General features: G+C 45.0%; 1 protein-coding gene across 12 annotated transcripts; it reads right to left on the bottom strand.

The window, feature by feature from the left end:
* Positions 1-374: 374 nt before the first annotated feature.
* LOC103641135 (pentatricopeptide repeat-containing protein At2g26790, mitochondrial) lies at positions 375-7,707 on the bottom strand. 12 transcript variants are annotated; one of them, XM_035963382.1, is made up of 5 exons: positions 7,293-7,707; positions 3,142-5,740; positions 1,627-1,869; positions 804-1,168; positions 375-723 (listed from the first exon to the last, which is right to left on the bottom strand). In XM_035963382.1, exon 2 carries the CDS (start codon positions 5,674-5,676, stop codon positions 3,205-3,207), a length of 2,472 nt encoding a protein of 823 aa, XP_035819275.1. In that variant the 5' UTR covers positions 5,677-5,740; positions 7,293-7,707; the 3' UTR covers positions 375-723; positions 804-1,168; positions 1,627-1,869; positions 3,142-3,204. The 12 variants fall into 12 exon arrangements, with proteins under 12 accessions (XP_035819275.1, XP_020401409.1, XP_020401412.1 ...); XM_020545820.3 differs by having other exon boundaries at positions 1,627-1,797; XM_020545823.3 differs by having other exon boundaries at positions 804-1,122; positions 1,627-1,797.
* Between the last annotated feature and the right edge of the window lie 9,234 nt (positions 7,708-16,941).

Below are 16,941 nucleotides of genomic sequence, written 5' to 3'. Positions count from 1 at the left end.
GGCGAGGAGCGCGCGACCGGCGAGGGGGAGCAGCAGTGCAGGGGCGCGGGCGACGGTCGGCGTACAGGCGCACGCCGGCGAGGTCGGAAGCAGGGCAGGGGGCGGCGCTGCTTCCTGGGCGCGACAGCTCGAGGAGGCGAGGCTGGCGGCGGTCACCGACGCCGCCGGCGCGGGTGACGGGTCTGGGCGGGTCCCGCGCGGAGCTGGAGGCGACCGAGCAGACTGGAGGCAGCAGGGCGGCGGGCCAGGGGTTGGCGCCGGCCGGGGGGAGGGGGAGCGGCGGCCGGCCAGGAAGAGGGAGAGCGGCGGCCGGCCAGGGGTGGTGGCGGCGGCTGGACTGGAGGCTGAGGGAGGAAGCCCTCTGATACCATGTAGAATGAAACCCTAACCCTATACTAGGGTGGGCCTGTATATTAATAGTAGACTGAGTTGGGCCTGGCCCATTACAGACAGAGGGGTGAAATGGTAAATACCCCATAAACCCTAATACATTTCTAACAGTTGTGAGTAGGACCAATGAATTGGTCCGTTTCAACATACAACAACAGGCCCATGTCTCTTAACTTCGGAGATATTATCTCTGAACAAAAGACTGGGGATCCTTCATTGCCCATAAAGCTTAAGTCTGTTACCTACTGATGGGGACACAAACACACATCAGTGTTTCTGCAAGAGAGGCTGTCTTCAGACAGTGAGAATCCCCAACAACAATCAGCTTGCCCTCTGTTCAACAATAAGGTAAAATGTGTCAATGATATCAAATACAAGGCTCTGAATACTAACACTGACACGATTGGAATCACCTCATTACAGCTTAATGGATGTGGCACAGCATGGAATCAGGAGCATCGAGAGCCCCCCAAGCCTCCAGGACCTGTTTTCTTGCTTTTGGTTGTCTGAGAATCCACTAGTTGCAGCCACAAAATAAACCAGTAAACCCCCATAAATGGTGGAGGTGCCACTGCCACAGACAACTTAGCCAGGATGGTGTTTGCACAGCTCCATTGGTAGTCGTTGATACCGACAACGAAAGTAAGTGCATTATGTTCTTCTCCTTGACCCTGAGAGAGCAATCTTTCCATGCTCCAGGTGTCCACATTCCTGACATAGGCCCACCGATCACTAGCACCAATAACCGAATCAGGTAGGATCCTAAGAACACAACTGTCTGCAGGTGGTTAAATAAATATAATTATATATACTAATGTTTTAGTAAATTCATGAATCATAATTGACAAGGGTAAATACAAATACAAGAAAATATTGCTCCCTTCATTCCAAAATATTATTCCTTTTAGCTCTTAATTTTTATGTATATATTCGAATAAATGATGATGAATCTAGACACATATATATATACTAGGTGAGTGCCCGTGCGTTGCAACGGAAACATATATCACGATAACTTATTTTTGTACATAAGTTATCATGATATATGAAGTAACACAAAACACGTAGGTTCTGGTAGCTTTTTGAGCCTGACTGTTTTGAACCAGCAATTGAGCTACCGGTGAGTGAAGAGCAGCAAGACAAAGATGATGATGGCTAAAAAAAAGAGTAGAATGGATGATAATGGTGATCAGGTTATAAAGAAGCAAACAAGCGCTGTTAATAGCAGTTCCTCACCATCTAATCAAGAGAATGGTGGCCCTGTTCCTATGCAGACAACAAGTTTTTCTTTGCTTGCATCTCTTTCGTCAGTGGGGGTAACCAATTCCCCTCCCAGGACAGAAGGGCTTAGTGCAACCTTGTCTCATCTTCCACTGTCCTTGATCGGCTGTCATTCTGTGCATCTTGCTGGTATCAATCCAGAGCATCGAAGTGAGAAGCCAGAGCAGCAGTGCATAGTAGCTAGTGAGGAAACTACGCCTGAAAAACAAATTGTACCAATACCTGCTATCAACCATCCCAAGGCCGTTTCAGTGCAAAGTGATGGGCTGAATTTGAAGCAGTATACAGCAGAAAGTGAAGATGCTATGACCGTCTCTGATATATGTGCTTTGGTTGTGACCATCCAACCTCATATTAACAACTTTTCAGAGCAGGGAAGTGATATGATACAGGAGCAAGTCGCAACAGGCGCTGGGACGGTTATAGCCGAAGGTGTCAACAACGATGTGTTTGCAGCGGCTACTACCACTATGGAAAAACTTGAAGTCTCAAAGGCTGACCAGAGGATTGAAGGTACTGTGCAGTTGGTACAGCACTCCGCAAAGCGATGAGGAGGAAGACGACTCTGAACTTAGATGGCGCGAGGAATAGTACGATGATGGCAGACTCTACTCCAAATATATCACAACCTTCTCGGTAGTATCCATCCACGAGTGGTTGAGGTCGACGTCCGCGTTGACAGCGGCAGCGGTATTGGGAGGATCAACACGATTGTTGCGAGATCTGAAATTTTGGCCAGGGATGGGACGTTGTGAGCGCGATGGTCGGAGCGAGGCGAGGGGGCCGGGAGCGGCGCGTGCGGATCTGGCATGGGGGCGTGGGCGGCTGTTTCACCAGTTGGCGTGGGATGGGACTGGGAGCGGCGCGCGCAGATCCAGATGGGGGCCGTGGGCGGCAGTTTCGCCGAGAGCATCGCACGCGAAGGGGATGGGGGTGAGCGGAGAAATCAGAGCACGGAGGTTGATGGGGCGGCATGGTGTACAGCTGTGTTGACGACACACAAAAACGAGAGGACGCACAAACTCGAGGCTAAACTTCTTGGGCCCCGGAAAGGCCCCGCTGTTGGCCGCAGCCACGCCGGCGGAGAAGTCGAGCTTGCCGATGAGGCTGTCCATGGACTGGCTCCTGACTTGGCGAGCCATGGGCGCACGGGGCGGTGGGGAGGTGTGGGAGGGTGGGGCGGTCGTGGATGGAGCGGGGGAGGAAGGGACAGGGGGCGGCGGCGGTCGCAATCGCGGATTGAGCAAGTTAGGAAGGGGCAGGGGCGACGAGCTGGGTCACGAATGGAGCGAGGGGAGGGGGTGGTCGCGGCTGGAGCACCATGGAGACGCGAGGCGGGGGCATTGGCCGCGCCAGGCGCCCACGCTCCGTGCTTAATTAGTAGTAAGGATAAGGATAACATATACATCAAGTATTATATGAATAAATTAATTACCTAAAACGAAATTTAATTTGGGACAAAGGGAGTACCTTTTTTGTTGGCATGACCCTCCTTCAGCCAAATGGCATTCATTAACACACAGCCATTGGACATCATGAGTATGAATGAGCCTTTCGATGTCTCAAAGTTCTCTGATGTAATACTGAAAAGGTCAGTACATCTGGCTTCATTCCCTTATCTGTCATTTCTTGTAAAAGATCTTCAGCCTTAGCTATCTCTCCCTGGCTACAGTATCCATTTATAAGAGCTGTGTACGCGTAAACATCAGGGGTAAGTCCTTTCGCTAACATCTCATCAAACAATTCACGTGCTTCATCTAGATATTCTGCTTTGCACTGTCCATCAATCAATACTGTGTAACAGGTTACATCAGGTTCGATCTCCATGTCTTTCATATAGCTCAGCAATGTCTTATGCTTTGTTCTAAGAAAAAAGATCCTCCTTTCCTTAGCGATACCCTGCCACCCTTGGTGTAGGGTCTCCTTTAGGTGGCCATCCAATAGCACTGTGTATGCAACTACATCAGGCTTGATTCCTAAATTTATCATTTGAACAAATAAGTCACATGCTTCTTGCAACCGACCAACCTTGCAATAACCATTCATCAGTATAGTGTATACAATGACATCAGAAAGTCCTCTTTCATCCATATCAAGGAACCATAAGTGAGCATTGTGCATATCTCTGTTCTGACAATAAGCTGAAATAAGTTTGCTATATGAAATTACATCAGGAATAACATTCTTTTCCAGCATCATACTACACACGGTTGAAGCCTCCTCAACCTTTTCATCTATGCAGAGGCCATTTATCAATTTTGAACATGAAAATTGATCCACCATATTTCCTTGTTTAGCAACTCTAAGAAAAAGTGCGTGAGCATGGTCAGTCCAGCCCGAGTGCAAATAACCACAAACCATAGAACTGTACAGCAGTTCAATATTATCTATCCCTTTTTCTTCTACTATATTAAATAATACCTCTGCTTCGCTCAAGTTGCCTCCTCTACAAAAACTAGTAATAGCTACACCATAGGTGAGTGAATTAGGCTCCAACCCTTGATTCATCATGTGCTCAAGAAGGTCATATACCTTAATAACAGTGCCATTCCTGCTATACCCACTGGCCAATATGTTATATGTTACTACATCTGGTTTTACATTTTCCTTCAGCATCTGCTCAAATACTTGCCAGGCATTTTCCATTTCTCCTTTCAGACAATAACCATTGATCAGGCATGTATAGTGGATTTTGTCTGGGACCAAACCTCCCGCCATCATTTCAGTTAGTAGCTTAACTGCCTCATTCATGTTCCCAAGCTTGCAATAAGCATCCATAGCAATGTTATAAAGAACGCCGTCAAGATGGAGTCCTAGATCTCTAAATTTCTGGAAGTGAACAATAACTTCAGATATCATGCCTAGCTTCTTGAGGCACTGTAGAAGGTAACCAACAATGTAACAATTTATCTCGATGCCATGGGATACCATGGCTTCAATATAATGCCACACCTTTTCTAAGTTACCCATTTTGCAATAACTACGAATGAGATAGCTATAACCATATAGATCAGGGGTAGATCCATGTCTGGTCTTGATGTCCAAGACTTTTTCAGCCTCCTCCAGTTTCATTTCTTTGCATAGTCCATCAATTACCATATTATAAGCGATGGACTCAATTGCAACCCTTTCCTGGGTGATCTCATGAAGAACAGTGTATTTGCTTACCATGTTATAAGCTAGATCGTACTTTCCACAATCACAAAGGCCAATTATAAATGATGAGTATCCATGTGCATCAGGTTTCATTCCCATTTCAATCATCCTAACCCACACTTGAAATGATTCTTCTGCCTTATTTACTTCAAAAAACGACCTAATGACTATGTTCAATGATTGAGTATCCAGCATCAACTGAAAGCACTTCATTTGATCATAAGCTCTAACAACCATATCTGAATCACCACTCTGGGATACAAATTTGATAAGGAAACTGCAAGCCCAAAGTGTAGGAACAAATCCAAGCCTGCAAAGGTGACAAAACATCTCTACTGTTTCTTGTACGTCGTGGCTGTTAGTGTATGCCTTGATTAAGCAATTGACTGCATATGAGAGTATGTGAGAAGTGGCACAAGTTTTGCTCAAGTGACCAATAAGTGTTAAGATTTCTGGGTCACCATTAGCAGTTCCCGAAAGAATCTCACAAAACAAGGATACCAACATCTTCCCCTGGAATGAATGGGATAAAATTTGTATGATCTCTGAGTAGGTTGAGAAGTCATGGTTAAAACCAAGGCTATGTATATCTTTAAAGTAGGCAAATGCAACTGCAGGCTTCCTCCTTAGGCAGCGGAGAGCCTGCACAACACTGTAAGAGCTCAAAGACTTCTGCTGTTTCTGGATAGGCTCATTATCAGAAGCATAATTCAGCCTTTCATCACCGCTTGAGTCATCATGGTGAACTGAAGCGAGTACGGAGTAGTTGCAAGAAGGAACTTCCCGCGATAAATCCTTACTGTGCCTGAACCATTCAGCAGTGCATTTGAGCCACCGTGACAGGATCATTGGAGATATAAATCTTTGTGCTCTTCTAACGACCCATTAGCCATCAATGATAGAAGAAACATTCCTGCATCAGAAAAGAAATAGACAAAACATTTTCAGATGGTTCCCATAACCGAACAGTCAAATGTATTATTTGATTTAAATGCTGATTGCACATAATGATTTAAGTCAAGAGATGATTGGAAAAAAGACATGATTTCCTCTGAATTTCTGTATGTCCTTGTGACAATGTTACATCAAACCAGCTAAATCAGTTAAAACCATCAAGAACCTTCTCTTGTAAATTGTAACTGAAATTAAGTACTTTGCTAATTTGCAGAACCAGCTACTTTCAGTAGTACTGTTTGGGGTTTCGAATCCTGGCTACTTCATCAGCAGAAGTCATTAAGGACCAGCCACATAAGAACTTTGTTAAGGTAGTGAATAGTGACAGATCGAGCACCATTTCTCCATGAGGAATTTCATTGTAGAGTTGGTGATACACATGCAAAGAGATGTATAGAACTAACATTGAAACAAGTTATTGATCTTTTGTTTTGATCTTATAGTTTGACAAAAATATTTTTTTTGAAACACGCAGCAGAACTGCGTGTCATTTTATCAAGAAAGGAAAGAGGTATTCCCCTAGGGGTTTAAAAGCCCCCAAGGAAAACAATACAACACACACTTGCAAAAGCAAGATAGGCACACAACCACGACCCTTAGGAGCCAGCCCTCAGGACAAAATCCTGGAGGGGCAACCCTCCAGCCAGACACCACAAATGCCATTCAATGGCCACGGACTAAATCACACTTTGTGTATCCGGTCTAACTCTCTAAATAACACAGGCATTCCCTATGCTTCACCAGCTCCTAGGAGACTAGCACCACCAAGGAATTAAGGGAGTGTTTGAATGCACTAGAACTAATGGTTAGTTGGATAAAAAAATACTAGTTAAATTAGCTGGCTAACTATTAGCTAATTTGCTAAAATTAGCTAATAGTTGAACTATTAGCTAGACTGTTTGAATGTCTACAACTTAATTTAGCAGCTAACTTGCCTAACTATTAGCTCCGGTGCATTCAAACATGGCCAAAATCCCTTCCATGCCTCTTTAGGCAAAGATGTGGATGCTCAACACCACAAGGAATTTAACTATCAGCATCAAGCGGCCTCACAATCGGATTTAATCTTTGTAGCACCAAAGTCCAGACGGACCAGACCTCCTAGGCAAACACACAGGAAGAAAGCACATGGTTGGTTGTTTTCACTGCTTGGTCACAGAAGAGGCAGGCCGGCTGATGGGGCAGCGTTTGGCCAAAGCCAAAAGGTTTGAAACTGCTCGGAACATGCTTTTATGCTCATAACAAATTTATATTCTGCCGACTGAGGGTAGAAATCTCATACTATCATCAAACTAAATGCGTGGCTTTTTTTTCTCAGCAGGGGTCTCTTTAGTTCCCGTACTTCGAGATATCTTTTTTAAGATATTCTTCCATTGTATTCTATCGTAGCCTCGTACAGAATGTGATGCAACTGGAATTAATCATCAAGAGCTAATAACCGGCAATCAAAAAAGGGATGAATCAATTGACACTTCAATGTGCAGTGCTTTTATAATTTATAGTACAGCTACCCGAGCCGCTGTGCTACGCAAAGCACTAACGCAGTGTAGAGGGGCGAACCGGCGACGGGCACTGCCGTGCACCGTGCTTGCGTGCTGGATAGGCCCGGGGCCTGGTTGCTGCGGATGCCGCCGTAATCCTGCGGACGCCTCCGCACCAGCCGCCAACCGCCGAAGCCGGGCAGCGGGAACTCTGGAAGAAGAGCAGGCGGGAACTGCAACCACAGGAGTCAAGGGCGCCTGCTGGCTCGCATTTGCGGAGGAGGTCTCCGAGTCTGGTGGTCCGCCGGCTCGGCGGTTGGCCAGCTGCCTGCCGAGTCGAACTGCGGTCTGCAGGGCGCCGTCGCCGAACGAGGAGGCGATGAGGAGCGCGCTGTTTGTGTTTAGCTGGTGGAGCTGGGCTTTCCAGGCCTCTTTTTTCAGAAAGGTGGGCTGCCTTACAGCCCAATCGCCCATGAGGTAGCAGCCCAATCAAAGGAGCAGCCTCCCTGCCATCGCCGCGCGAGAGAATGCGCTATTTGCTTTTCGCAAAATTGCCATATCTATAATTCATATGTTCAAACAGACCCATAATTTATAGACTCGGTGCTAATTATAAACGCTGACTAAGAGCAACTCTAAGAGACTAAAGGCATGTTTGGTTCACTACCTCAGTTGCCACATTTTACCTAACTTTTGTGCCTAAGGTTAGTTTTTCAATTCGAACGACTAACCTTAGGCAAAGTGTGGCACATTTAGCCACAAACCAAACAGACCTTAAGTATATATGTTTGTAAAGATAAATTTAGCTAATATTAGAAGAAAAGTGTGTCCAATAGACTCTATAAATGAATCTTCAAATTTAGTGGCTTTCTATCCCTCCACCTTCGTTCTCTATTTTTGGATAGCCTGCTTCACTCTCCATTCAATCTGTAGGTTTACCGAGCCTGTTGGATTAACATACACTTTTTCTGTAAAATCGATTTTAGAGTATCTAAATCGGTAAATTTTACTAGCCTTTTTAGCTAATCTCTTGGAGTTGCTCTAATATGCAATCTATACTACTCAAGGGCGTACACAACGTCCGTGCCCCTGCCCCGTCTTGCCTCTACTGTGCCCCGCATCATCTCCCTGCGTGCTCCGCCCCCATTCCAGCGCCCCTCCAACCTCGGTGTCTTCTTCCATCGACAACCAGCCTTCGATGACTATGTCAGGCCATTCATGCGTCGCCCCCTTCCCGACGTGATGGTCGTGCCCCACCCACCCCCATCCCTAGCGCGATGTGTCGCTTCCGCCCTGTTGGGGGCCTTCGTCTTCCGAAGGTCCTCAAAAACATGATTTAACAATGTTTCTGGAGTGTATTACATGACCAGGTATCTTCGGACTTGGAGCAGAACCACAGTGTGATAAGCACGAAGAATACGAAGGTTGACGCAGAGCCGAAGCAATGCGCAAAGGAGCTTCGATATGATAGCAGAAAAGGGAACTGACTTTAAAGGGAAAATGCTATTTAGACCTTGATGGGTCACTATAGAGTCATTAGCAAATGTAAAGGGCATGGGTGTAATTTTACATGGGCTGCGTCCCGTGCCTATAAATAGATAAACAGTGCTCCTGCACTGTTCATGCTGACTTGGCATTTGCTTTTGCGTCACGCTCGTACTTTTACCTTCTTTCAAGCCGAAGGTACATTTGTAACTTGATATCATTTCTATTTTTCTATGATAATAAAATAGAAATGAGCTGATAATGATACATAATTGTTCATGTTACCTTTCACATTTCATGTGATTCTCTTTTCATTATCGTATGCTGTAATGATGAAGGTATGTCCTTCATGACCTTCGTCCGAAGATCATTATATCCCAAGGGAAATAATGCTTCGATGGACGAAGGGCATTAACATTTAACATTCTTTGTGTTGCCTTGTTCTTAACTCATAGCATTTGAGAACAAGTCCCCAACATTGGTGAATGGGAATTAGGCTTACACCTATTTCCTAATTGATTTTGGTGGTTGAATTGCCCAACACAAATAATTGGACTAACTAGTTTGCTCTAAGTGTATAAGTTATACAGGTGCCAAAGGTTCACACTTAGCCAATAGGAAGACCAAGAATTGGGTTCAACAAAGAGAGCAAGGGATAACCGAAGGCACCCTGGTCTGGCGCACCGGACTGTCCGGTACACCAGGGGACTTCACGCTGAACTCTTCACCTTTGGGAAAATCCAGAGGCGCTCCGCTATAATTCACCGGACTGTCCGGTGTACACCGGACAGTGTCCGGTGCTCCAAGGAAGAGCGTCTCAGGAACTCGCCAGCTTCGAGAATTTGCTCCGCTATAATTCACCGGACTGTCCGGTGAGCCAGCGGAGCAACGGCTACTTCGCGCCAACGGTCACCTGCAGAAGCATTAAATGCGCGCCAGAGCGCGCAGGAGTCAGGCACGCGCGAAGTGGCGCACCGGACACTCTACAATGCATGTCCGGTGTGCCACCGGACATCCAGGCGGGCCCAACAGTCAGAATTCCAACGGTCGGAACCCAACGGCCTGGTGACGTGGCTGGCGCACCGGACACTGTCCGGTGGCGCACCAGACTGTCCGGTGCGCCATGCGACAGCAGCCTTCACCAAACGGCTAGTTTGGTGGTTGGGGTTATAAATACCCCCAACCACCCCCATTCAAGTCATCCAAATTTTCAACCTTCCAACCACTTACAAGAGCTAGGCATTCAATACAAGACACACCCAAGTGATCAAATCCTCTCCCAATTCCACAAAAGCATTAGTGACTAGTGAGAGTGATTTGTCGTGTTCTTTTGAGTTCTTGCGCTTGGATCGCTTTCTTCTTTCTCATTCTTTCTTGTGATCAAACACTCACTTGTAACCAAGGCAAGAGACACCAATTGTGTGGTGGTCCTTGCGGGGAAGTTTTGTTCCCGGTTGATTTGAGAGAGAAAGCTCACTCGGTCCGAGGGACCGTTTGAGAAAGGGAAAGGGTTGAAAGAGACCTGGTCTTTGTGACCACCTCAACGGGGAGTAGGTTTGCGAGAACCGAACCTCGATAAAACAAATCCACGTGTCACACTTCTTATTTGCTTGCAATTTGTTTTCCGCCCTCTCTTGCGGATTATATTTCTAACGCTAACCCGGCTTGTAGTTGTGATTAACTTTGCAAATTTCAGTCTCGCCCTATTCACCCCTCCTCTAGGCGACTTTCAATTGGTATCAAAGCCCGGTGCTTCATTAGAGCCTAACCGCTCGAAGTGATGTCGGGAGAACACGCCAAGAAGGAGATGGAGACCGGCGACAAGCCCGCTACAAGCCACGGGAAGGCTTCATCGGAAGAGTCCCGCAACAAAAAGAAAGGGAAGGAGAAGAAAGCCTCCTCCCACAAGTCGCATCGGAGTGGCGACAAGAAAAAAAAGATGAGGAAGGTGGTCTACTACGAGACCAACACCTCATCGCCATCTACCTCCGGCTCCGACGCGCCCTCCATAACTTCTAAGCGCCATGAGCGCAAGAAGTTTAGTAAGATCCCCTTACACTATCCTCGTACTTCTAGACATACTCCATTACTTTCCGTTCCATTAGGCAAACCGCCAACCTTTGATGGTGAAGATTATGCTAGGTGGAGTGATTTAATGAAATTTCATCTAACCTCACTCCACAAAAGTATATGGAATGTTGTTGAGTTTGGAGCACAGGTACCATCCGTAGGGGATGAGGATTATGATGAGGACGAGGTGGCCCAAATCAAGCACTTCAACTCCCAAGCCACAACCATACTCCTCGCCTCTCTAAGTAGGGAGGAGTACAACAAGGTGCAAGGATTAAAGAGCGCCAAGGAAGTTTGGGACGTGCTCAAGACCGCGCACGAGGGTGATGAACTAACCAAGATCACCAAGAGGGAAACGATCGAGGGGGAGCTCGGTCGCTTCCGTCTTCGCCAAGGGGAGGAGCCACAAGACATGTACAACCGGCTCAAAACCTTGGTGAATCAAGTGCGCAACCTCGGGAGCAAGAAATGGGATGACCATGAGGTGGTTAAGGTTATTTTAAGATCACTTATTTTCCTTAACCCTACTCAAGTACAATTAATTCGTGGCAATCCAAGATATACACTAATGACTCCCAAGGAAGTAATCGGGAATTTTGTGAGCTTTGAATTTATGATCAAGGGCTCACGGAAGATCAACGAGCTTGACGGTCTTTCTACGTTCGAAGCTCTTTCTACGTTCGAAGCTCAACCGGTCGCATTCAAAGCGACGGAAGAGAAGAAGGAGGAGTCTACACCGAGTAGAACACCCATCGACACCTCCAAGCTCGACAACGAGGAAATGGTGCTTGTCATCAAAATCTTTCGCCAAATATATCCTCAAGCAAAGGAGGGGGAAAGATTACAAGCCTCGCTCCAAGAAGGTTTGCTACAAGTGTGGTAAGCCCGGTCACTTTATTGCAAAATGTCCTATTTCTAGTGACAGTGACAGGGGCGATGACAAGAAGGGGAGAAGAAAGGAGAAGAGGTACTACAAGAAGAAGGGCGGCGATGCCCATGTTTGTCGCGAGTGGGACTCCGACGAAAGCTCTAGTGACTCCTCCGACGACGAGGACGCCGCCAACATCGCCGTCACCAAGGGACTTCTCTTCCCCAACGTCGGCCACAAGTGCCTCATAGCAAAGGACGGCAAAAAGAAGAAGGTTAAATCTAAATCCTCCACTAGATATGAGTCCTCTAGTGATGATAATGCTAGTGATGAGGAAGATAATTTGCGTACTCTTTTTGCCAACTTAAACATGCAACAAAAAGAGAAATTAAATGAATTAATTAGTGCCATCCATGAGAAGGATGATCTCTTGGACTCCCAAGAGGACTTCCTAATCAAGGAAAACAAAAAGCATGTTAAAGTTAAAAATGCTTATGCTCTAGAAGTTGAAAAATGTGAAAAATTATCTAGTGAGCTAAGCACTTGCCATGAGACTATAGACAACCTTAGAAATGAGAATTCTAATTTGTTAGCTAAGGTTGATTCTATTACTTGTAATGTTTCAATTCCCAATCTTAGAAATGATAATGATGATTTGCTTGCTAAGATTGAAGAATTAAACATGTCTCTTGCTAGCCTTAGGATTGAAAATGAAAAATTGCTTGCTAAGGCTAAAGAATTAGATGTTTGCAATGCTACAATTTCCGACCTTAGAACTAAAAATGATATATTACATACTAATGTTGTAGAATTGAAATCTTGCAAACCCTCTACATCTACCGTTGAGCACACTTATATTTGTACTAGATGTAGAGATGTTAACATTGATGCTATTTATGATCACATGGCTTTAATTAAACAACAAAATGATCATATAGCAAAATTAGATGCTAAAATTGCCGAGCATGACTTAGAGAATGAAAAATTTAAATTTGCTAGAAGCATGCTCTATAGAGGGAGACGCCCTGGCATTAAGGATGGCATTGGCTTCCAACAGGGAGGCAATGTCAAACTTAATGCCCCTCCTAAGAAATTGTCTAATTTTGTTAAGGGCAAGGCTCCCATGCCTCAGGATAACGAGGGTTACATTTTGTACCCTTCCGGTTATCCTGAGAGCAAAATTAGGAGAATTCACTCTAGGAAGTCTCACTCTGGGCCTAACCATGCATTTATGTATAAGGGTGAGACATCTAGCTCTAGGCAACCAACCCGTGCTAAGTTGCCTAAGAAGAAAACTCCTAGTGCATCAAATGATCATAACATTTCATTTAAAACTTTTGATGCCTCTTATGTTTTAACTAACAAATCCGGCAAGGTAGTTGCCAAGTATGTTGGGGGCAAGCACAAGGGGTCAAAGACTTGTGTTTGGGTACCCAAAGTTCTTGTATCTAATGCCAAAGGACCCAAAACCATTTGGGTACCTAAAGTCAAGAACTAAACATGTTTTGTAGGTTTATGCATCCGGGGGCTCAAGTTGGATCATCGACAGCGGGTGCACAAACCACATGACAGGGGAGAAGAAGATGTTCTCCTCCTATGAGAAAAACCAAGATCCCCAACGAACTATCATATTCGGGGATGGAAATCAAGGTTTGGTCAAAGGATTGGGTAAAATTGCTATATCACCTGACCATTCCATTTCCAATGTTTTTCTTGTAGATTCTTTAGATTACAATTTGCTTTCCATTTCTCAATTATGTCAAATGGGCTACAACTGTCTTTTTACTAATGTAGGTGTCACTGTCTTTAGAAGAAGTGATGATTCAATAGCATTTAAGGGAGTGTTAGAGGGTCAGCTATACTTGGTAGATTTTGATAGAGCTGAACTCGACACTTGCTTAATTGCTAAGACTAACATGGGTTGGCTATGGCACCGCCGACTAGCCCATGTTGGGATGAAGAATCTTCACAAGCTTCTAAAGGGAGAGCACATTTTAGGATTAACAAATGTTCATTTTGAGAAAGATAGGATTTGTAGCGCATGCCAAGCAGGGAAGCAAGTTGGTACTCACCATCCACACAAGAACATCATGACGACCGACAGGCCACTGGAGCTCCTACACATGGATCTATTCGGCCCGATAGCTTACATAAGTATCGGCGGGAGTAAGTACTGTCTAGTTATTGTGGATGATTATTCTCGCTTCACTTGGGTGTTCTTTTTGCAGGAAAAATCTCACACCCAAGAGACCTTAAAGGGATTCTTGAGACGGGCTCAAAACGAGTTCGGCTTAAGGATCAAGAAAATTAGAAGCGACAACGGGACGGAGTTCAAAAACTCTCAAATTGAAGGCTTTCTTGAGGGGGAGGGCATCAAGCATGAGTTCTCTTCTCCCTACACGCCACAACAAAATGGTGTAGTGGAGAGGAAGAATAGAACTCTATTGGACATGGCAAGAACCATGCTTGATGAGTACAAAACTTCGGATCGATTTTGGGCCGAGGCGGTCAACACCGCCTGCTACGCCATCAACCGGTTGTATCTACACTGAATCCTCAAGAAGACATCTTATGAACTCCTAACCGGTAAAAAGCCCAATATTTCATATTTTAGAGTCTTTGGTAGCAAATGCTTTATACTTGTTAAAAGAGGTAGAAAATCTAAATTTGCTCCTAGGACTGTAGAAGGCTTTTTACTAGGATATGATTCAAACACAAGGGCATATAGAGTCTTTAACAAGTCCTCTGGACAAGTTGAAGTTTCTTATGACGTTGTGTTTGATGAGACTAACGGCTCTCAAGTAGAGCAAGTTGATCTTGATGAGATAGGTGATGAAGAGGCTCCATGCATCGCGCTAAGGAACATGTCCATTGGGGATTTGTGTCCTAAGGGATCCGAAGAGCCTCCAAATGCACAAGATCAACCATCCTCCTCCACGCGAGCATCTCCACCAACTCAAAATGAGGATGAGGCTCAAGTTGATGAAAGAGAAGATCAAGCAAATGAGCCACCTCAAGATAACAGCAATGATCAAGGGGGAGATGCAAATGAGCAAGACAAGGAGGATGAAGAACCAACACCGCCACACCCAAGAGTCCACCAAGCAATCCAACGAGATGACCCCGTCGACACCATCCTAGGCGACATCCATAAGGGGGTAACCACTAGATCTCGTGTTGCACATTTTTGTGAGCATTACTCTTTTGTTTCCTCTATTGAGCCACACAGGGTGGAGGAAGCACTTCAAGATTCGGATTGGGTGGTGGCGATGCAAGAGGAGCTCAACAACTTCACTAGGAACGAGGTATGGCATTTGGTTCCACGTCCTAATCAAAATGTTGTAGGAACCAAATGGGTTTTCCGCAACAAGCAAGACGAGCATGGTGTGGTGACAAGGAACAAAGCTCGACTTGTGGCCAAAGGATACTCCCAAGTCGAAGGTTTGGATTTCGGTGAAACCTATGCACCCGTAGCTAGGCTTGAGTCAATTCGTATATTATTGGCCTATGCTACTTACCATGGCTTCAAGCTTTATCAAATGGACGTGAAGAGCGCCTTCCTCAATGGACCAATCAAGGAAGAGGTCTATGTTGAGCAACCTCCCGGCTTTGAAGATAGTGAGTACCCTAACCATGTCTATAAACTCTCTAAGGCGCTTTATGGGCTCAAGCAAGCCCCAAGAGCATGGTATGAATGCCTTAGAGATTTCCTTATCACTAATGGATTCAAAGTCGGAAAGGCCGATCCTACTTTATTCACTAAAACTCTTGAAAATGACTTGTTTGTATGCCAAATTTATGTTGATGATATTATATTTGGGTCTACTAACGAGTCTACATGTGAAGAATTTAGTAGGATCATGACACAAAAATTCGAGATGTCTATGATGGGGGAGTTGAAGTATTTCTTAGGATTTCAAGTGAAGCAACTCCAAGAGGGCACCTTCATTAGCCAAACGAAGTATACTCAAGATATTCTAAGCAAGTTTGGAATGAAGGATGCCAAACCCATCAAGACACCCATGGGGACCAATGGGCATCTCGACCTCGACACGGAAGGTAAGTCCATGGATCAAAAGGTATACCGGTCGATGATAGGTTCTTTACTCTATTTATGTGCATCTCGACCAGATATTATGCTTTCTGTATGCATGTGTGCAAGATTCCAAGCTGACCCTAAGGAAGCTCACCTTACGGCCGTGAAACGAATCTTGAGATATTTAGTTTATACTCCTAAGTTTGGGCTTTGGTATCCTAGGGGATCCACATTTGATTTGATTGGTTATTCCGATGCCGATTGGGCGGGTGTAAAATTAATAGAAAGAGCACATCGGGGACTTGCCAGTTCTTGGGAAGATCCTTGGTGTCTTGGGCTTCAAAGAAGCAAAATTCCGTAGCTCTTTCTACCGTCGAGGCCGAGTACATTGCCGCAGGACACTGTTGCGCGCAACTACTTTGGATGAGGCAAACCCTTAGGGACTACAGTTACAAACTAACCAAAGTTCCTCTTCTATGTGATAATGAGAGTGCAATCCGCATGGCGGATAATCCCGTTGAGCATAGCCGCACTAAACACATAGCCATTCGGTATCACTTTTTAAGGGATCACCAACAAAAGGGAGATATCGAGATTTCATACATTAATACTAAAGATCAATTAGCCGATATCTTTACCAAGCCTCTAGATGAACAAACTTTTAACAAACTTAGGCATGAGCTAAATATTCTTGATTCTAGGAACTTCTTTTGTTAATTTGCTCACATAGCTCATTTATATACCTTTGATCATATCTCTTTCATATGCTATGACTAATGTGTTTTCAAGACTATTTCGAACCAAGTCATAGGTGTATTGAAAGGAAATTGGAGTCTTCGGCAAAGACAAAGGCTTCCACTTCGTAACTCATCCTTCGCTGTCACTCCATGCAACTCTCAATCTTTGGGGGAGCAAGCATAAGTCCCAAGCAAAAGGACTCCGTCTTTGGTATAATCTTCACTCACATGTTTTATTTGCCAAAGGGGAGAAAGTAATTTAAAGGGCTCGAATGACTCCGTTTTTGGCGATTCATGCCAAAGGGGGAGAGAGTATTAGCCCAAAGCAAAAGGACCGCACCACCACCTAATTTAAAAAAAAGAGTTTTTCCATTGGTATGATTTTTCAATTTGGTATCTCCTTATGTTCAAAAAGGGGGAAAGAATAGTATTTTCAAAATCAATATCCTAAAACCCTCTTGAACACTAAGAGGAGGATTTCAT

The sequence above is a fragment of the Zea mays genome, chromosome 10 (assembly GCF_902167145.1).
Source record: "Zea mays cultivar B73 chromosome 10, Zm-B73-REFERENCE-NAM-5.0, whole genome shotgun sequence".
Taxonomy (NCBI): Eukaryota; Viridiplantae; Streptophyta; class Magnoliopsida; order Poales; family Poaceae; genus Zea; species Zea mays.
The sequence above is the reverse complement of the archived record's forward strand: the minus strand, read 5'-3'. Positions and strand labels throughout refer to the sequence as shown.

What these genes read in the sequence shown, in the direction of transcription:
- LOC103641135 (XM_035963382.1), bottom strand. Translation starts at nt 5,676, where the DNA reads ATGATCCTGTCACGGTGGCTCAAATGCACTGCTGAATGGTTCAGGCAC.